General features: G+C 37.7%; 1 protein-coding gene across 1 annotated transcript in view; it reads left to right on the forward strand.

The window, feature by feature from the left end:
* Col24a1 (collagen type XXIV alpha 1 chain) overlaps positions 1–22,431 on the forward strand; it is a 274,801-nt gene that overhangs the window by 122,903 nt on the left and 129,467 nt on the right. The window contains exons 24-25 of the mRNA XM_042280059.2: positions 3,107–3,151; positions 20,851–20,904. Of these exons, the coding sequence (XP_042135993.1) occupies positions 3,107–3,151; positions 20,851–20,904 (99 nt within the window). The remainder of the gene's footprint in view (positions 1–3,106; positions 3,152–20,850; positions 20,905–22,431) is intronic.

Raw genomic sequence — 22,431 nt, forward strand, 5'->3', positions numbered from 1 at the left:
AATACATTTTATAAACTTTTGCATTATGAGATACAAAGCAATAATAAGTTTTATGCAACTTAATAAAAATGTCAGGGTAATATTTTTGGATTAGATTTGGGGCAATAAACATATATGTTAATATCTCTTATTAAGCATTGGTTCTTCAATAAACAGCTAACAGTAGGTCCACCTAAGTCTGTCCTTACACAGTCACTGAGTAGCCTTTATCACTGTGGGACTTTGAAAGGATGTGCCAGCCATTCATAGTTTCTTGCTTCACCTCCGTGTCTTAGATAATCCTTTCCAACCACAGATACAAAACAACACAGAGATTCGATGAACGGAAGATACCAGTTTATAGGGATTGTTGAATTTTCAAATTTAAAACTCATGAAAGAGACAGAGTATTATTACCAAATTTCCCAAGTTAAGGTTTGTTTCATATATACCAAACACATAATTTTTATGATATTAAATCCTAAGAAAAAGCTAGACATCAAGTCAATGAAGGGAGATGACTTAAAGCATTTTTAATGTATCAACATGTAGACAGATAAAACATACTAGGAGGATGTGTGCCTGGCTTTCTCAAATTATATATATAACTCCAGAAAACTGATTTAAAACCAGAAAGTTTAAGCATCCTGAGTTTAGTCTCTATCCTGCCAAATAACACTAAGAAATTCAACGTTGAACCACGATGAAGGCAAATTGGCTAGCAGCTTAACCTCAGTCACTGGTAACAGGCTGCCCTCCCTAGAATCTCACCACGGCAAGTCTTTGTTACCCAGGAACCTGAAGAAATCCTTCAGTGGCCATCCCTCCTTAGTTGCCAGTACTCCTGTGACCTGTGCACCATGTGGCTGTGCTCAGTGAAACACTCAACCCTAGTCTTTGTCTCCGTCTCTCTGTCTGTCTGTCTGTCTCTGTTTCTGTCTTCTATGTCTATCTCTCTCTCTGTCTCTCTTTCACCTCCCTCCCCTCCCTCTCCTCTCCTTTTCCTTTATCCCCTTCTCTCCCTCCCTCTCTCCCTCCCTCCCTCCCTCCCTCCCTCCCTGCTTTTCTGCACCACCTTCCTCCACTGCCCATAGGTCTCTCTTCTCCCCTCCCTCATCTCTTCCCTTATTCTATTCTCTCACCCCGCATCTGTCCCTGCTCCCCTCCCTCTGTTTCTCCCTTCTCTCCCTCTTCCCTCCCTTTCTCTCTTCTCTCTAAAGCCAAGGGTCCTCTTCCCCTTACCTTCCAACTCTGAATGTTAAAACAAGATGGGGGCCACTTCCACTCTTGGCTGTCAATCAAACCTTCTGTGAGAGACAAAGGCACATTTTCTTTGGTGGGAAAAGACAATTTTGGAGAGAGGAAAGAGGCAGATTAAAAGATTAATTACTCAAAGATTATCTGCCATCAATTTCCTTAGAAAGTTGTCAGATGAGTTCTTTATCAATAACTAGGTACTGCATCCTACCATGCCTCGCTGTTTCCAGTCCTCTAAATGTGTACCAATGGAACAGAAAGCTTGTACAGACTGTTGCTAAGGACGGCTATTAGGTTCCAGTGCTTAAAAGCAGTAAGATCCTGTAGACATGTAACATTAGACACAGACGTGAGCCACAGTGTAGAATACAGAGAAAAAATAAATGTAATTTTAATAATATAGCTAATACAAGCCATAACAGTGCCATTCTTTTCATGTGTACTCAATATTGAAAACATTATTGAGATACTTTGTAATCCACAATTTATACGAAGATTTTGAGATCCTATGTGTATTCTCCACTTACTACATCTGTCAGTTCATACATACCAGTCCATGCCACTCATCACCAGTGGCTGCCATATTGTTTGGTATCTTAATATCTTGCTACTCCATACTTCAATTTCATTATTCATTTTAAAATTATCATTTTTAATAGAAAGAATCATAGGTCCCTATCACACCCACGGTATGTGATAACTCACAATCAGTCTTCTACTTTCCATTAATCAGCCCTTACCTTCTCTTACATGTGTTCCCCTCACTGAAGTGGCCCTTTCTCATCCCTTTCAACACCCCCTGCTTACAAGGACAGCTCCAGTGAGTTCTATAATCCATCATTTGGAGTTATGAAGAGTAATTTGGGTCATATAGTATGTTTTACACCTCACCAGTAGCCGACTGGGGAGCAGCACCCCCAAATCAGACATGCTAAAACCCCTGCACTAAAATTAAGTGGGAGAAATAAAAAACCATAACAGGATTCTCTTAAGTTAGAAATTGGTGCCAAATAACTCAGATTAGGCCAAATTTATTACTGATGAATGGAGGAAACCTCTGGGTCCACAGAGCTCATAGACTACAGGATTGTGCCTCAGAAGCCATGAACAAATATCCCTTCAGGTGGCCAGCTCTGCTGACTGAAGCTCACAGACCCTTGCTCTGAAGACATCTTTAGGATTATCTGTGTTGGAAACAGCATCCTCTGGGGCAAGGGCTTTAATTATACTCTTAACATCTTTCACAGTACCTTTTATTTGTTTTAAAAATACTTTTACATTATGATTTCTGTATGTGGGTATGCACACATGCCACAGTGAACAATGAAGGTCAGCGGACAACGTTAAGGGTTTGGCTCTTTCCTTCCACTCTGTGGGTCCTGAGCATTGACATCAAGGCTTTAGGTCTTTGGGCTTGGCAGTAGGTGCCTTTAAAGGTTTTAATGTGTACAGGTGTTTGCCTTTATGTATCATCTCTGTGTGCCCTTCATGTGTGCAGTGCGCATGGAGGCCAGAAGAGGGCATTGGATCCCACTGAACTGGATTTACAGATGGTTGTGAGCTACATGGGTGCTGGAATCTAACCTGTGTCCTGTGCAAGAGCTGCCTCTCCAGCCTTAAATATGTCTTTAAAATGACTCACAGTAATGAATAGGGAATGTGACTTCAATATGTAGATAATTATTGTTGGAATAAAAAGGGAAAAAAGGCCAGATTTCACAAAAATACTATAAATAAGCTTGAATAACTGAAATTGACTTTGTTTTTTTCTGTTACAACTATGTAATTATGTAAAATGGAAACATAACCTGTCAGGACTATTGTTATTGAAAAATTGTCATTTTTGCAATGTTATATTCCTGATCAACAGGGAGAAGTAGGAGACCAAGGAGATATTGGGAAAATTGGTGAAACCGTAAGCTTGCTTTATACTCTTATTTTTATTTTTTCACCCTCTGTGTTTCCTGGGAACTATGTTAACCATGATCTAACCAAGAATTGGAATAAATTTAGACTCTATTGACAAATAAAAAACAACACAAAGAGATGTGAAGAAAAAACAGAGGATATTTTCAGTGAATATGGGCCATGTTTATGACCTCGGGGGCATTTTTCTTTTTAGTACTTGACATTCCATTTCAGTTCCATTTATTTCAGTCTAAAACTGACCTTTTAAAAAGAGTAGCATAAACAAGGCATGGTGACAAATGCCTGAAATGCCAGTACTCAATGATTAGAGACTAGAGCAGGAGGTTCCTGAATTCAAGACCAACGTGGTCTACACAACAAACACCATTTCAATGAATAAACAACAACAAAAGGCTAATTAGATGAAAAAATAGTGCGTGTTGATAATCTGACTTAAGATTTGAAGGGTAGGAATCAAGCAGAGGCATGATATATAGAGTATATAATTATTTTTATCAAAATGCGGTTTGTTTAGGTTCATTACTGTTGTAGCAGAAAGCTCCATGTAATTTTTTAAGATGCTTTTTTATTTTTGTGTGCTTTTGAGTGCAGTGCCCACAACCGCCAGAAGAGGGCCAGAGGAGCTGGCTTTACAGGCAGTTGTGAACTGCCAGACCAGGGCTAGAGCTCTGAAGCTGAAGTTGGGTCTTCTGCAAGAGTGTCAAACATTGCTAAGCCACCTCGTATGCCTTGCATATAGGATTATATTGTGTTTATTAACAATAATTTTAATTAAGGTCTGTTTCAACAATGAGGAAAACCATTGAAAATAATTTCTATGAGGTTGGGAAGATGTTTCAGTCAGAAAGTGCTTTCTGCCGTAGACACTGAATATCCAGGATTCATCTGCAGTTTCAGGGCTATGAGTTAAAGAGCAGATCCTGGAGCTTGCTGGCCAGTCAGTCTAGCTGGAGCAGTGAGCTGTACGATCAGGGAGAGACTCTGCCTCAAAAAAAATAAGGTGAGGAACAGTAGAAGAGGACACCTAATATCAACCTCTGGTCTCCACCCACATACAACACACATATTACACATGAGCATGTGTATACACACACACACACACACACACACACACACACACACACACACACACATACACACGTATTGCATACATGCAAATACACAAAAAGAAAGTTTTTTAACAAACCTACATAATCAAGTAATGAGTTGACAAGGATGAAAATATTTACAGTGTTCAAGGTCAATTGTCACAAAGCAAGTGAGTGAAATAGTTTATCTCAGTGAGCAAATTTCCCCTTAGCCTATTTTAAGATTTAAGAAGTAGATTGTTCTACAAAGTCAATTTATAAGCTTAATTTGTTTACAATTACTAATCCAGGTGTTGTGATAAGAAAAAAGACTCTGATAGTCTTAGTTTTACCATTAATATTAGTAAAAATAGACAGGGGAAGTTAAGTCACAGGAATCATTATTACTTCCAGGTAATCCTCAGTCACCAAAAGGTAAGTTTTTTATCTATGTGTTTGCCAAGAAAAGACCTTTCAGTGTAGTACATAGATCAGCTTATGAAAAATGTCTAATATGATTGAAGCTTTTTTTGTCTCTATGGTTAGTCAAAGAATTAAATTATAGCATTTGAGTGTCAACTTGCTTAGAAAGTGTATAGTGTATGACACACTATAGTCAGGATCCAAAGTTAAAATTCTAATAAATGACGTCTTTTCACATTTCATATATTAAATTTCCTAGCATTATTTACTTAATCACTCTGGATTAGTTCCACACAGTCGAAGAACCAATGTTTTCCAGTGCTGTCCAAAGTGGGCATGGACTACCATGATGCTAGATTTCTGTGACTGAAATTTAAAAAAAAAAAATGCATTTACTGATCCTTTGGTATGTTTCCAACATCAGCCAGTGCTGGGATGTCTTATTTAATTCTCAGAGGTTCCCCAACTCCCCAATTTCTACAGCAAGGAAACCAGAGAACAGGAAATGACTGATTCAAAGTTCCATAACTAAACCTTGATTCAAACCCAGACTTCCAAGCTCAAAACCCAGACCTCCACTCCATGCCATACACACACTTTTAATTTTAGCTGAAAAGCCGTTTGGCCTAGATCTTGCAAAGACACTGTGAGCATCAGATAAGCTTGATATTAGTTTAAACATGTTTTCTTATTAATTGAACAACAATTTGGCCTTGATGTTGTAAAGACCTTTTGAGTACTTGGTAAATTACCACACTAAAGTACCTTCCCAATTCTGATATATTTTTTCTCATTAAGGATGTGATATGAAGGACTTTCTTCTATAATATATTACTTCTTCTATTGAACTAATCAAAAATCTAATTTGCCTAAAGAGTATTTGGGCCCTTCTGTAACTCTCAGATCGTGTTTTATCTTAAGTTCCAGGTCCTATGAATACACTTCTAGTCTAGAATTTTGTTGCCAAAAGAACTTCTCCTCTTGAAAGATGCAAAATATATTGTTGCACTCCATGACAACAATGTTTGAAATCTGAAATAGCCCAGTATACAGTAGTGCTGCATTTTTCACTTTAGATGATTTTTATGGTCATTTAATTGCCTTAACTGAGTGACTTTTTCTTTCTCTACTCCTACTAATTAGGGAACACATTTCCTGTTGAGTCTGTCAAGATCAGCAGTGTTATCTACATTTTATGTCAGTATTCATTTACAGTCATTTCTTGGATTCCAAGAATTGATTTCTATAAATGTGCCCCCCCAAGTCTCCAATTTTCTTTATTATTTTTATTAAAAATAACAAACTTGATTTCTATAAATGCATCTCATAAGTCTCCAAATTCTCTTTTTAATTTCTTATTCAAAAACCTACATGCATTTTCAACAGTGATACAAGTTATGCATCAGCAATGTTTCTTAGTGTTTTCAAATTCCTGGCATGTCACTATGTGAGATTCAAGGACAAGAATTTAGTATTCCCAAATATTCTCAGAGTTTTCACAATTATGATATTTTAAATATACCTCTAACAGTATTTACACCTTGTCACTTAAATAGCTAAAATTCTTGCTTAAAGAATTTTAAGTTTAATAGTGCTTACAAAGAGCTAGGTCCCACAGGAATTATCAGTGCAGATAAAACAGGGAAGGAGTGTAGCTAGTCCTTGGTGTACAACTGTCTTTAAATTCCTAAGCTATTTATTATTTGTCAGGAACATTCTGCGATATATGCTGTCAAAGAATAATTCCAGTTCTAGGAATCCCTGACTTTCTTCTAAGAAGTTTAATAACCCTGCTTTTCCTCTCCTCTGCCAACTTGGCAGCTTTTCCCTCTTCCGATCTCAGTACATGCTTCTGAAGCTGGGCAAACAGAACCAGACAGTCTATTGATTTACATAGTTATGTGTATGTGTGTTTCTGTGTGGGAGTATTTGCACATGACTGCAAATGTTTACAGAAGCCAGAAGAGGGTGTCAGATCCCCTAGAGTTGGAGTTACAAGTGGTTATGAGCTACCTAACATGGGTGTTCGGAACCCAAGTGCTTTTTTAACCACTGAGCATTTAGGGCCAATGACTTTAATGGCCATTGCTATGAGGAGAATAGCAACTTCTATGGAACTCTTTTTACTGTTGATGATACTCAAATCCATGTAGTCATATTCTTAAAACAGATATCTTTGGGAAACCACCAACACTGGCAATCTTTCAGTGATCTATTACCTTAAATAAAAGATGTGAGAATATTTTCCATAAGGTGTTCTTGATTACATTAATTTTCAGTTATCACATTTCTTCCCACTTGAAATTCATGATTACCTTATAGTCTGGTCACCCTGACATTTCTTAAAGTGTAGCTCAACTTACTGAGTTTGGCTTCACACATTTCTTAACTTACCAATGTAAGGAGATTTCATGTGCAGCCTAACTGTCTGCTCTCTTCCTTGCTGTGCTAAATGGTGAGTGACTAGTGAAAAGACAAGTATTCCACCTTTCATTATAAAATCTTCAGAATCACAGATGCCTTGATGAGTGATCCCTGGATGGCTTCTAAGCAGTTCATTCAAAGCCAAAAAAGGATGAAAACTGAGGAAGAAACAGAAACCAAAAAAAAAATCTGTTTATTAAAGATACATTTTCTAGTTTTAAGATGACTATCCTAAGTTTTCCTATTGCCATGAAATGTGTCCAATTTGCACGATCTGTAAGCTGTGGTTTGAAAGGTCAGGATCCAAGATTTCAATCTCCAGCTTCCAGGCTCTTTTCTTTTCATACAGTGACCATCAATGTGTCCCACCCTTGACGTACATCCTTGGTGCTAATGGTTAGGAAGATCTGAGCTAATATTTAGCAAAATTTGAAAGGAAGAGCAAACCAAAGTTTTACCTTGTAATATCCTAAGACAACCTGGAAACTCACTTTTAAAATATTGCCAAATAGTGTTAGTTTCCATGAAATATGGAAACATATCTGTAATGGAAACAGAAAGTATTTTGAAGGAATTGAAAGTGTTTGCAGAAGTGTTCAACATAAACCCTCACTTGACAGAATGGCTAGGGCTGTTCTTGGGTAAAATTACCATGGAATTAGTTTGATATAAATTCATTTCATTATGCTCCAGGCTTTTTCTTTCTTTCATGAAAGGGGAGATAGCTAGCTTCAAAAGCGCCTACTAAATCATAAGATCTGTTTCCTTGAAGGAAGAGAGCCAGAAGCTATGAGCATGGTTTAACCAAAGAGGAAAGGCTAATGCCACATCACATTTTACCAGCACATTATACTTGACCTCAGCACATTCTGAGTCTTGTTGTCATTTTCTTATAAAATGTCAGCCACCCTCTCCTGTTTCTAAGCTACACATATCTAGAGTACAGCTGTTAATAATCTGTCAACCTCCTGAGTGGTGTGAATGACAGGTTTCCTAGGTAATGAAAGATTATGCAGACTCAATACCCATGATACATGCTAGCCTCCAATGGGTCTTTAACTGAGTATGTTACCAAAAAATAATAATAATGTAATAATAATAATAATAATAATAATAATAGGTGCTCATTATAGAAAACTTGTGGGACACCAGGCACTTTGGCTATATTTTATTACTTAATAGCCATAAATGTTTTGGTAAATGTAATTAATCCTATTCTATACTTTTACAAAGTTGATATTTTTGACAATTTAAATAACTTGCTGTAGCCAGGTAGCACAGTAATGAAGTTAGGGCTACAGGGCACTATCTCTAATGTTTTCAGATTGTCCTGGGGCCACTTAGTGGTGGGCTGCAGACTTCCGTGTTCCTAGTAAACATCTGCTTTTGCTACTTGAGAATACAAATAGCACATCACATTTGAGAAGTAGGATTTCCAAAATCATAGCATATCACTCTTGGAATGTAGAAACAGCATTGTGGATCTGATTAAAAAGCCATTGCAGAGTCTAGTATTGTGTCTATGAAGGTATAAACCACTAGAAGGGAAGCCTGATGTTGTGAGGAGCACCTGTCAGCATAGCACTCAAGAAGTAGTAGCAGGAGGGTCAGGATTTCAAAGCTGTCCTCAGCTGGAATGGGCTAGAAAAGATCCTGTCTCCAAAAGTAGACTAGAAGAGTGAATAAACAAGAAACATCAAGAGGCAGATGTGAAGGACCTCGCTGGAGTGTAGGTGGGAACTACACTGATCTGTAAACTGCTTTGGTTGGATGTCACCATAATATTGCTTCTTTACATCAGTGAATGTGCCCTCTGTTTTCATCTATTTCCATCTTCATTTTCTTTCATCGATGTTTACAGCTTTCAGTGATGAGATCTTTCATATCATGTTAAGTTTACTCACAGACATTTAAATTTTTGTATCACTAATACAAAGGTCCTTAAAATTATGAGTTTATTATTCTCCAGTGAGTTAAAATAATTTTATCATTTGTAAAGATATGCACCTCAGTATTTTTCTTCATCATGAACCTGTATTTTTGTGTTTTAGAAGAATAGCATGTCTTTTAAAGATATGTTAATTTGTGTGTGTGTGTGTACATGTATTTGCATGAGTGCACACATGAGTACACATACCAGTGGAGGCATCGGCTCTCCCTGTAATTATCAGCATCCAACAAAGGGTTCTGTGAACTGAACTCAGGTTCTCTGTAAGAACAGTATGCACTCTTAACTGCTAGCCAAGCCATCTCTTCAGCCTCCAGAAATAGGCAGACTTTTTCAGCCAAAGAAAGATGGAACTTCAGTCTTCATTTATTTATCTGTCATCAGAAAGTACTTACTGAACACTTTCTGAGTGCTAGACATACAGTTAAACAAGACTTTGTCCCTGGGTAGTTTCTGGTAGACAATGACAAAATAAGTATACATATGATTTTATTGAAAATTCTGTTTTGTTACATAAGATGCTCTAAGAGCAAGAAGTAAAAATTATTTTGGCATGGCTCATAAGGACATGTGTGTTCATAGAGAAATTCTGTCTTTGGTTGAAAACAAATTTCCATCCTCTTGGGTGTAGACATTATGGTATGGTTCACAGCTTTTAAGGAAATAGTATGTTAAGTTCTTGTCTAGAAGGGGATAATACTGACATTTTGTTGGAATGGTGTTCTAATAGTCTTCTCTTAAAGCTGTGTTTGTATGCAACAAGTTTTTGTCCATTACTAGTATACTGTATCTTCTTTTATATACATATTTATATGTTAGTACAATGGTAAAGATCACTGTTTTTGTTAAAAATATGTGAGACGGAGAATGTGTTGATTCTTTGAGTTTAAAGAGTAGAAAGGTGGATGGAAATAATGGGAGGGTCAGTGGTAAAGGGTTGTTTGGTGCCTCCTGCTGAAGTGACCATGTCGATAGACCATGATGGCCACATGACCACCTGGAAATACGTTAGTGACAAATATCTGTGCTTCTCCTTTTAAAAACGAATCTGTGACCTGTGAAACTTGAAGGCTAAGACACTAACTGTTCAAGACTATGAATAGCATAGAACAGGGCTCAGCAAGCTTTTCTGTAGAAGGCCAGGTGCTGGACGTTTGAAATTCCCAACCATACGGGCTCTGTCACACTCCCTTAGCTGTGGTGCTATAGTGTGAACCTAGCCACAGACAACAATGGATGGATGAGCCTGGCTCTGTTTCCAGTGAAACTTTATTTATAAAAACAGACAGCTGGCAGGAATGGGCTGCAGGCTGTAGTGTGTCTTTTCCTGATCTAAAATGTTTCACGCTATCTAGGACGCACCAGCTTTTATTGCGTCTGCCTTATGTACACCTGCTTCATTTGTCTTTTGCCAGTAACAAAAAGAGCAATAAACACAAATGTGATTTCTCTGAATCTTAACTTCAAATCCAAAAACAGATTCAAGTTAACCGGCAGGTGGTGTGGCTGCCATTCATTGATTTATTTTTGTCCTGATAGCAAACATAATGAACTTATTTGCATTTATATATGGACCACATGTAATTCCAAAGGATGCCACAAAAATTTATCATTTCCCCTCTAACAAACACTTGAGATTATTACCAGGAACTATTTCTAAAAACTATGAAATACTTCCTTTGAGAGTAATATTTCCCGTTGAATTGAGATATTTTGCATTTGGGTTCAGTTTTGCTTATGAAATGGCTCTTCTATTTTTTTCACTAGCATAAGATCTTCACTTTTCAAGGGACCTTTCTAGCTATCCCTGCATTGTATCTTAAAGACATTATCCAACCTATCTTAGTTAGCGTTTCTGTTGCTGTGAAGGAACACCGTGACCACAGCAACTCTTACAAAGAAAAACATTCAATTGGGGTTGACTCACTTATAGTTCAGAGGTTTAGTCCATTATTATCATGGTAGCACACGGCAGCATAGAGGTAGAGAAGATCAGAGTTCCTCCAACAAGGACACACTTCCTCCAACAAGGACACACCTACTCCAAGGCCACATCTCCTTACAGTGCCACTTCCTATGAGATTATGGGAGCCAATTACATTCAAGCTACCACACTACCACACCTCGTGGGCTCTGAAGGTGTCACAGGACCAGTCAAGTGTGATTGCAAAAGTCCACAGTACAGGTATGAGAAAACTGAAGAAAGACCTGTCAATGCTGAGTGGAGAAAGAGTCTCTTAAGGACAACTTTATTCCTCTGCATCTTCTACTTTTCCATTCTTATTTCTCTGAATCTTAAGGCAAACAAGTAAGGGCACAGATTTGTTTGTGTAAATACACTGTGGGGATTTCCATAACTTCAGTATTTTAATTGAGAAACCAGTATCCGGTTTATAAGGTGCCTTCCTTCTACAAATATTTATGATCATTTGCATATGCAAGAAAGAGATCAAACTAAACAGGACACTGAACCCACTTCAAAGACCTCATACAAGATTAGGATGCCAACTTAGGCATTCAGCAGAAAGGGATCTCAAGGACACCACTGTCTGCTGTAGAGATCATCAGTAAATTGGTTCTGGGTGATCCTGTGCATCCAGAACGCTGGATAAAACTCCTCACTAGAAAAAATTTTAAATTCTATTTCTTTTGAAAATGTGCATCTCTTTCTGGGATGTTGAAAAAGATTTTTAATGCTTAAGTACCTGAATGATATTGCTCTTCTTTGTGGTTGAATCAGATTTTAAAGGTGGATGGTATAAAAGAAAGAGTCTTGCCCAAGTGATTTTTCAGAGTAGGAAGGTAAGGTCAAAACCGGTTCAGTGACTTTCTTTGGAATTTAAGCATTAAGCTGGAACTCAAGTCATTGTATTAGTAGGTGACATGTTATCATTTCCCACATTATTAGCCAAAGTGATTTGGGGTTTGTGGGAATGAGGGGAATCCAGAGACATCAGATTTGTCTCACTCTAGTTTTGTCTTTGTATAGAACTCATAAAAATCACATTTCCTATAAGAATAGCCTGAAAAGACAGACAGAATTAATTTTCTTCTTCATATATGAAAAAAATGCTCTGTGCTTTACATGCACGCCCCTCTGTGTGAATGGGCCTGCTAGTTATTAGTCTCAGGGAGACCGCACAGTGTAGATGTTATTGCAACACAAGTGTCACTGCAGGAGAATTCCCTTTATTTCTCATCCAACTTACTTTAAAAAAAAATAGCTTAAGTTCAATAAAGATAGGCGGCTGTTCTGTCAATATTCACATTATCACCCTTGATTTATTATCAAGAGACTCATCATCAGCCACGCTGCCAGGCAAATTCAGTGCAGCATGAATGACCTTCCCTTTCTCATGTTTCCCATAACATGAGTGTGACTGACGCATCTGCTCAGAGAACATTCCAGGCATAGCCTCCTGATCATTGCCAGAGCTGCCTGGGGTAAAGCTTCATTCTGAGATTTTTTTTTTTAATGACTGCACATTCGATCCTAGAGAATAAGAATCAGAGAGTCAGTGGGGAAATGGCAGGGGCTGACATCTCTACTTGGCTATTTGGAGGACTACTGAGTGACACTTTGTGGGGAACCTTATGTATCCATATAGCCTGGAGTAGAAACTCTATGACACCACACAGACCTGTCCAATCCCTTGGGATCCTGTAAAATTATGAAATATCTGTCTATAGCCTAAATTTAACTGTACAAACAGTATATACTCTTTAGTGTGATGTATAATACCATGCTTTCAAATATGTGTTGACTACACAAAACAATCTTTTACAATATTTTTATAAAATATTAATGAATTTAGGATTTCCACAAAATTATTTTTCTTTGGCTGTTAAGCAGTGTTTAGAGATAGTGTATCTTCAGTGCTCAGAAACATCAAAACATCAAATGTTCGTGAGTTTGAACACTTGGTCGTCAAGTGCTGCTCGGTGTTGCCTTGAAGGCTGTGCAGCCTTTCGAAGGTAGGTTTTAGCTGATGGAAGTGGCTCACTGAGGATACCAGCATATTATGAATCTATTCAAACAAAAAAAGTTGTCTGTTCCAAGTCACACTGTCAACAGAATAATTTCTGAGTTTGTAGATTTCATTTGAAAATATGAATGAATTATCAAAAGATTGGTTATTTAGAAACTAATAATTAACAAATAATCAGAAAGGCTTCAGGTATAAGCCTTAAAATTACCCTAAAATAAAAAGTCTGAGGGAAAACTGTTGAAAACAAAAACCATAGACATTATTCACCCTTTGTCAGTTTACTTTCTATGCATAATTAAATCTGTAGATTTTCCGTGTCTTTTCCTCTCTCCACATGCATGCTCTCTAGGGTAACTCTTCTGTACTCCATATCTTAGTTACCACTTCTTCCTGATGGTCAGTGAATTTCTTGGCCCTAGACCCACATTTTCATCTGTACACTGAGTATTCCTCCCAGAATCCCTCACTGGTGTTTCATATTCATCATATTTTTAATAGGAATTCTTGTGGCTGGAAAGATGACTCAGCAGTTAACAGAACTGGCTGTTCCAGAGGACCAGGATTGATTCCCAGCATAGACATGATGGCATACAGCTGTCTATCACTCACAGTTCCAGGAAATCTGACACCCTTTTCTGGCCTCTGCAGGCACAGGGAATGTATATGGTGCACAGATATACATTCAGGCAAAACACCTGTACACATAAAAGTAAACAAACAAACAAACAAATGAGGAATTCAGGTGCTGGGAAGATAGAGTAATTGGTAAAGTGCTTGTCCCACAAGCATATGGACATGTGTTTGAATCTCCAACACTCATGATGAAAAGGACCGGGTACAGCAATGGATGTCTTTAGCCTTAGCTCTTGTTGGCCAGCCAGTTTAGCCAATCAATGACTACCAGTGAGAGACCCTGTCTCAAGCAAAGGTGGAGCTGGAGAAAGGAAGACACCAAACTTCAACCTCTGGCCTCTACGTGCACGTGGGCATAAGTATCTCCATATATACATATACATAAAAATAAAAGCCAAAGAAAATAGGAATTCTGCTTTGATACTCAGCCAAATGACATGTTCTTTCTTACCCATCCCCTTCCATTCTGTCTAAATCAACCACAGATTATGTGGCCATCTCCTTAGACAATGGTGTGAAGGGTGAAGATTTGATGCAGAGAAATAGCTCCTGTGAGAACACACATCCCATTTAGTGCTTGAAAAGGGATTTATTTTTCTGGTGTGACTGAACCTTTTGCTTCTCCCATCATCCAAAGTCCACACTAGATTGATAGACAAAGCTGTCATTTTAAAGGTAAAAAATGGTCAAGTAACAGTGATTTTCTTCAATTCAGTAGAGTTTACGATGGTCAGGGTGTAGGTTGGAAAAGAAAATAAAAACACTGACACAAATATTAAAGCTAATAGATATCTAAGATACAATAGAACAAAATTCTAGGTAATTTGCTTTATTAACTGTATTTTGGAGTAAATTTCAAAAGCTCTAAGGGCTGCCATCCTTCATCCTGTGTCACAGTTCTTTACATGTTGAAGATTTGAACATCTATGAGGCATTCAATCCACTCTCTAAGACACAGTGACTTTTGAAGTTGTTAAGTATAATTGTTAAGTATAGGAACTTTCTATATAAATGTTGTATAGCACCTCTTTCAACTAGGAAATATTCTGATGTTATATTTCTCTTAGACTGAATCAGTAGGATGTGGTTACTAAAAAAAAAATAGACATAGAACATTTTAAAGTTTTTACTGACTTTGGGAGGAAAAATAATATTTCTTCTTGATTCTAAAAGTTGATTTATTCCACATCAGGCTTTTTGGCCTTCCACATTTTGGCTTCAGTTAACAAAATCTTTAAATAGAACATTACATACCCCATTTTGCAAAAAGTGAAATGTTTTCAATTATCATGAATCTTTAGCTCCTAAACAGAGTGTGTTCTAGCTGAAGATGCTACCATGCTCCTCACTGTGTGGTAGATGTAGAATCAGTGCTTACAAAAGAATTGAGGAGCATTCTTTGCCAATAGGCATATGCTGTTGGTAATTCCTAAAGGTGAAGAAGATGGCTTCCACAACTGTTTCGTATTCCAGTAAATACACAACAGAATGGATTTAAGCTGGGTGAGCCGTCTGGTCTGTTTACACGACATCTACTTACATCATGAAAAAGCAGCATGGAGGGTCGATAAGTCAGTGGGCATGGCCGTGTTCCAGGGAAAATATCAAAGACAGGCAAACATCATGTGTTCTCACTCCTGATTTTGCTGCAATTCCCTACCATTTTATCTCTCGGCAGTTTCTGTTATCTGCATGACCTTGGTGCTCATTAATTCTAAATTGACTAGTATGATACTTTTAATTACTGAAATTTTACACATCTCATATATAGAAATGTGTACATCCTTTTGACAATTATTTAGAGGTTCCTAGAGAAGTATGCAACTTAAAAAAACTACAGAAAGTAAATAATTAGTAAGAATGAAAGTTTTAATACAATATCAGAGCTAGCCAACAATAGAATTTAGTCATAATGACTGATTAAAAATATATTATAAATCCTTTGCGGTTTTTCCATCAGAGAAGAGGACTCTAATTTCCTTCTTTGGGGCTGGAGGATGGCCTTGAGGCAGGGGAGAGGGATTAGTGAGGAGGGGTACTTGCTGTGAAAGCAGAAGGACCTGAGTTCAAATCCCTGGCACCCAGGTGAAAATAAAAACCTGAGCATGGCTATGCATGCCTGTGTCATTGGAGAGCAGAGACAGCAGTGTTGGGAGCTTACCGGCTGGCCAGCTGAGCCTCAGTGAGTGAACCTGTCTTAAAGAAATAAAACAGACATGAACAGAAGTAGACCATATCCTTGGCCTCTATGCATGTATGCACAAGGACATGCAAGAGAAAATGAGAGAGAGAGAGAGAGACAGAGACAGAGACAGAGAGACAGAGAGGGAGGGAGAGAGAATAAGAATGTAGGGTGGACTTACACACTGTTAATGAATGTGATAATAGCTGACATGACAGTGTGTGATTGGGTCATAAGAAGTATAAATTCACTAGTCTCATTCTGACCGCAATTACATCAGAGTTCTGAGCCAGAGCTGCTGATGGAAGTCATAACCATCCTATAATTTCTTATTTTAAGCCACTTTCTTTAGGGAGATTATGTGATGTGGGAACTAAGTCAACAATATGAAAGCTGTAAAGATGGAGCACATCCTTCATAAATATTTTCTCTCTTTCTGGAAGCTGAATCTTTGCTTGGTTAGCCATCTGCCTTGCTGTGCAGAAACATTTAGTTTCATGAGTTTCCATTTGTCAGTGGCTCAATTATCTCCTGAGTACCTAGGTCTTGTTCAGGTCTTTGTCTGTGCCTGTTCCCTGAAGTGTTTCCCCTACTTTTTCCTGTAACTGTTTACAAGTTTCAGGTCTCACATGGAGGACTTCCTTTAATCCATTTGGTGATGAATTTTGTACAGAATGTGAGACAGGGATCTATTTTCACCGTTCTGTTTGTGGACATCCAGTTTTCCCAGAATCTTTTTTTGATGAAAAAGAATGAATAGAAAGGAACAAACCAAAGAATCTTTCATTTTCTATTTATTTATTAGTCGTCAATTTAAATGAGTTGCAACTATGGCCACATATACCCAATTAGCCTTTGAGCACTTGAAAATTGAAAGTATATTTGTTCCTAGTTCTGAGTTGTATCTTGTCCTAGATCTCACTTATATAGAGGTGCCTGTTTCATAGATGAATATGAAAACAAGTCAGGGCACTGTGATCTTCCTTTTGGAAAGTGTTTGTAATAATAATAATAATAACAGTAATAATATGAAGAGATGCATATAGGAGTCTGATATATACTTCCCAGCATGAGTTTTATGGCTTGCTAAGAATTTCCAGTGCAAGGAGGCTGGCTAGAGATGGGGAGCTGGCTAGGAGATAGCCCATGGGGCAAGATTAAACGTGCCAGCATTGCCTTACTATTACAAATGTATTGGTTCCAACCACTTATGATGGATTAGGCTCCCATATCAGGTTGTTTTTAAAAATAATCATTCTGTGAAACAGAGGGAAAATATATCATAAATATAATTGCTTTTTGTTCAACAATGTACTTCTCTTGTAGATGAACTTTCTTTTACTTGGCTGGCAGAGCAGAACTCCTGTTCTCAATAGAATAATTTTGCAAACCATGGTCTCCAATAGCAATTCTGTCTCCTTTCTCCTGCCAAATTTCTTAAGAGTGTTGGCTATGCAAGCTGTTCGCTATGCTTCCTTCATAGAGGCACTATTAACCCTTTAACAGTCATGTCTAAATATGCAGGCGCTACCGAAGTCATTCTTAGAGGTTACCATTGACCCTACGCTGCCAAATCTCATCGCTCTCTCAAAGTTCTTCCTTAACAATGTTGTCTTTTCTTCCCTTGAAACTTTGCTCCTTGGTTTTCTTTGTGTGTTCCCAGCTCTCCTCCACTATAAGTCTCTATTTTGTTTTCTTTTCTCACCTCCAAATACTCTTCATTACGATCCTCTTCTTGTTCATTTTATTGGTACTGTGGATGGTAATTCTCTTGTTAGTAGTGTGTATGCTGCATTCGTCTGGTAATTACAACCATTTCTGAAAAACAGTTTTTTACATAAACAATCCAAGCTAGATTCAAGTTTTCCAATTTTATGTCAATGCATACTTTAATTCATTGTATTTGGGGGAAAATATTAGCCACTGGATCAAAATAAACACAAAATGGAGTGTTGTAAGGTGATGAAGAGTTTTTGTTGCTTATGTTTCTAGTGATTAAGACAGTCAGGCTTTTTAACTGAAGTAGTTCCCCACTCCCCTGGGACTGTCTTCACAGGCACTGGAAAGCAGTGGGGTTATCTACTTGCTTCTCAGGTAAACAAGCACTGTATCTCACCGACTTTGTCAGATTAGCTCAATTATGCTGCACTACAACACAGCTTCAGAATATCAGTGGCCAGCAATAGCAAAGGTTGCTTTCTCACTCGCTCCCTAACCACTGGAGCTGCCTGTGTCGGTTCCAAGCCATCTGGATTCTGGGGCCCAGGCTCACAAAGAGTCTCTTTGAATCATGGTTAGTTTGTGGCCTCTAAAAAGCAGTTTGACAAATGTCATGTCTTCACCTCTTCTCTGTGTTCTAAATAAGCTACATAGAGGAGCCTAAGTATCTGGAGGATGAACAGTAATGCTCTTCCCATGCTGAAGCACTGTAAGATCCACGACAAGACCAACAGAGACAGCACAAGGATGTGTGATTGTGCTACAGAAATAAGCAGTGTTGATTAATGCAACCTAGCATGCTTTTTTTTCACATATTAACATTTGAAAATGGAATATTTCTTAAATTCACTGACAAATTGCATTTGCTTATTGGAATTTTTTCCTCTTAGAAGTATAAAATATAAGTGCATCAATGGCATGTTAAATTTAATGAAACTTGATAGGTTTCAACTCAAAATAGATTCACCTATATTGCCAAATGTGTGGGTGGTTTCCTATTAGATAGTAATACACACTTAAATAGCAAATGGATTTAAAGCCCATGTGTTTCAGATGTTAGGACTGACTTAAACCTCTCTGAGCTTACTCATGTTGTGAGGACAGACAAACACAGATATAGAAGTATTTGAAAAAAAATGAATGAGAGAAATTTATAAAAGGGAAAAAACAGAAAAAATAGCAATGGAATAGAATAGAAACGTGAGAAATAAGCTATGCCTAAGCATGGTACCACAAATCAATAGAGGATAATGGCATTTTATATATTTATATATGTATATAAGGTTCATATGTTTGTACATATAAGTTGTGTGAGAACTGAGTCACTACATGGACATAAGCACAATCCCCACCACATCTTAAGTCTTGTGACAATGAGACGCCAGACAGATTAAAGATCCACATAGAAAAGACAAAAAAAATCACATGTTGAAGAACATAAAAATAAAATTTTCAAAATAAAATGCAGTATACACTATTGGAATAGTCATATTTTAAGCACTTGGTGTTCACCTAAGCTTACCCATACTGTTTAAACTCCTCTGCTTAGCTTATCTACTGCATCTGTCAAAGGAGAATCCTGTTAATACTACCAAAGTCAGTGGCTGTGATGACAAAATTATGCTCACATGCACAAATGCCTAATACATGTTATTATTTTCAGGATCATGTAACAGCCAGCCAATCGATACTGAAACTGATAGGACTATGGACCTGCCTGGATAAAACCATACTAAGATAGCTTCTGTTCAGTCACCCACTGGTCATGGTTCACTGCTTTGTACTTGTAAATATGTATTATATAAAATGCTATCTAAGCAGGATCTATACTTGGTAGCTACTGAAAATTTTCGTCTGTCCTTAAGTAAAGGTAGAAAGTTACTACTTCCTTGCAATTTAAGAAAGAACGGGGATATGTTCCTGTGCTTACTCTATGTTGCTCTTTTTTCTCCCTATATTCATGAAAGAAGGAATAGTAAATATGTGCAAATACAGACACAGAGAGAACGCAAGTCATGTTCATTCAAAACAACACTGCTGGTGGCCTTCTTCCATTTGTCCTCACAACTTTATTCCTTACTCAGGCTGGATCCTAGCCTGGAATCGCTGCCTCCCTTCTTCGTGTTGCTGGATTACCTCTTCCTACTCAAGCTACAGATTAAATGTCTGGCTTCATCCTTTTCCAGACTCTCCTTGCTGAAATGACTTCTCTTTCATTCTCCAGCATCATAATTATTTCCTTTATGAGCTTATATCATAACTTACAGCTGTTAATGGTTTTCCTTCTGTGTTACAAGATGTTTTGATTCATCAAATGTTCCTAGTTTGATTTCTGTTACTGTACTAAGCACCATGACCAAAAGCAATTTGGAAGGATAGAGCTTATTTAATATACAGGTTTGGGTCCCATCAGCAAAGGAAGCCAAGGCAGGAGCTTGAAGCAGTAACCACGGAGGAACATTTGCTTGCTGGCTTGGTTTTTCGGGCTTGCTCAGACCACATTCTTATATAACCCAGGCCCACCCCTCCTACTACATCAATTAACAATCAAGAAAATACCCCCACAGACATGCCCAGAGGCCACGCTGGTGGAGGTAATTCTTCAGTTGAGGTTCTCTCTGCCTGAGTGACTGTGGATTGTGTCAAACTGATAGCTGAAACTAACTATGACATAAAGGCAGGGCCTGAATCTGTCTTACCTCAGCAACTAGTGCCGCTCAGAATAGACATCAAATCCTTGTATAATTGGACAAATGAACATGAATGGGTATTAAGGTACTTTCAAAGAAGGTAGTCACAAAAATGATTTTATGAGGCCAGGCGGTGGTGGCGCACGCATTTAATCCCAGCACTCTGGAGGCAGAGCCAGGAGAATCTCTGTGAGTTCGAGGCCAGCCTGATCTACAAAATGAGTTCCAGGAAAGGCGCAAAGCTACATAGAGAAACCCTGTCTTGAAAAAAAAAGATTTTATGATAATATAACCACACCAAGCAGATACGAAAGTTGCAGATATATTTATAACAACCTGTTGATTATTAGTTTCATAAGGACAGAGACTACATTGTCTCCCAATGAAGTGTCTGTTATGCATTAAATTTTCATTTAGGTATTTCTAACTGATTGATCACTTATTCTATGTGATATCATAGGGTATATACCAATTCTGCAAAGAATTCCTCCCCAAAAGAAATTTAGATGAAGTAGATAGAAAGAGTAATTATAGGCAGTTTAAAACCTGGATGCTACAATATCAATGTAATGTATACATACTTTGTGTTGTTTTTTTTTTTTTTAACAAGGGACCTGTTGGTTTACCTGGAGAAGTAGGGACAGCTGGAAGCATTGGTGAAAAGGTAATTCCTATTGTTATCTTGCTTCATATTAAGAACTCTTGGCTATCTTCAATCTTCCATATGGCATTTTATGTTGATTGATTAGAAGCATCATCCTGGTAGGGGACTAGAGGATGGGCTAAGCATCCTCTAGTGTGTCCACACATCTCCAACAAAGTATCAGAGTCCAAGAAACATTTGGTTAAAGCATAGAAGCTTCTTGGGCATTTCCCATACTTGTGACGAATAGCAGGTGTTTGGCACAAGGGACCATCCAACCAGGCCCACAGGCTCAAATGGCTCCCAACTTGAAGGAGGGTTCTACTTTCCTGTATTACTGAGCCTATATGCTGGCAATAATTCAACCTAACCATGGTCACAGTAGCCATCAAACCAAGTGAAAAAGTCTGATGGGGCTCAGCCTGCAAATAGCCTTGTTTGAGCTGCTGTAGTTCATCTGTTTGAACTATAGAAAGAACACTACGCAATACCCTCCTGTTCCCAAGTAAACTGCAAAAGGATGATTCTAGAAGAGAGCAGAACATCTTTATCCTCTGCCTCCTCAGCAAGGAGGAAATACTGATTGGTTTTGTTTTCTCTCTGAGTATTTGGTTTCACCCTCTTACTTTGTTTACCATTAACACTTTTTCTTCTGCTGTCAACACATGTATTTTCTCTTTTTCCTTTGTTGCTTATTCTGTTTTTTCTCACTTCTCACCTTCATTTTATTACTTAATCATTAATAATCTCACCTTGAAAAGCTTTTCAATTCTTGCCTTATTCTGTAAGTATCTTAGCTCTTTTCTTTTCTTTCCTTAAGGAAATACAGCTGCTATTTCTAGTTGGTTCTTTTTTGATGCATTTAAATATCTGGTTTGTTTTTGAGTTATTCTGTTGTGATCTGCTTCCTCTCCTCTGGTGGAGATTGAAAGCTCAAGATAAAATCCCCCACTAAGAAGACTTTAACATAAAACCTAAGGGATATCCCCAAACAGGCACAAATATTTACGTAGAAACACAATAAAAATGGGTAGACTTGGCAATATGACTCTCACAAAAGTTAACAACTCCTCAAAAACTGAATCCAAAAATAATGAAGTGGTTGAAATGCTACGCAAAGCATTCAAAAGTTGTTTACTTTTAAAAGTGACCAGTGACCTCAAAGGAGAGTCAAACAAACAGACAAATGGGGGAAGAAAGTCAATTCAAGATCAGAGCAGAAGTTTAATAACAAGGAGGAATAATTTAATAAATAAATACATTCTGGGGTGGGGGAAATATAGGAATTTTAGAAATGAAGAGCACCATAAATCAAAATTTTAAACTATAAAATACATAACCATTAAATTAAAATAAATAGAAAAAAGCTTTCACAGATTGAAGGTATGAATAAGGAATGACTGAACTCAGACACAGCAAAGAAAAGCAATCATGACCATGAATGACCATGATTTTCAAGAACTTTCGTGAAATGGAAACTAAAAATGCTCAATGTAGTTAAGGAACTGAACTGTGAACTACAGGCACAAGAAATCTACTTGCTCAAAC

This window comes from Peromyscus maniculatus, chromosome 6 (assembly GCF_049852395.1).
Source record: "Peromyscus maniculatus bairdii isolate BWxNUB_F1_BW_parent chromosome 6, HU_Pman_BW_mat_3.1, whole genome shotgun sequence".
Classification (NCBI taxonomy): Eukaryota; Metazoa; Chordata; class Mammalia; order Rodentia; family Cricetidae; genus Peromyscus; species Peromyscus maniculatus.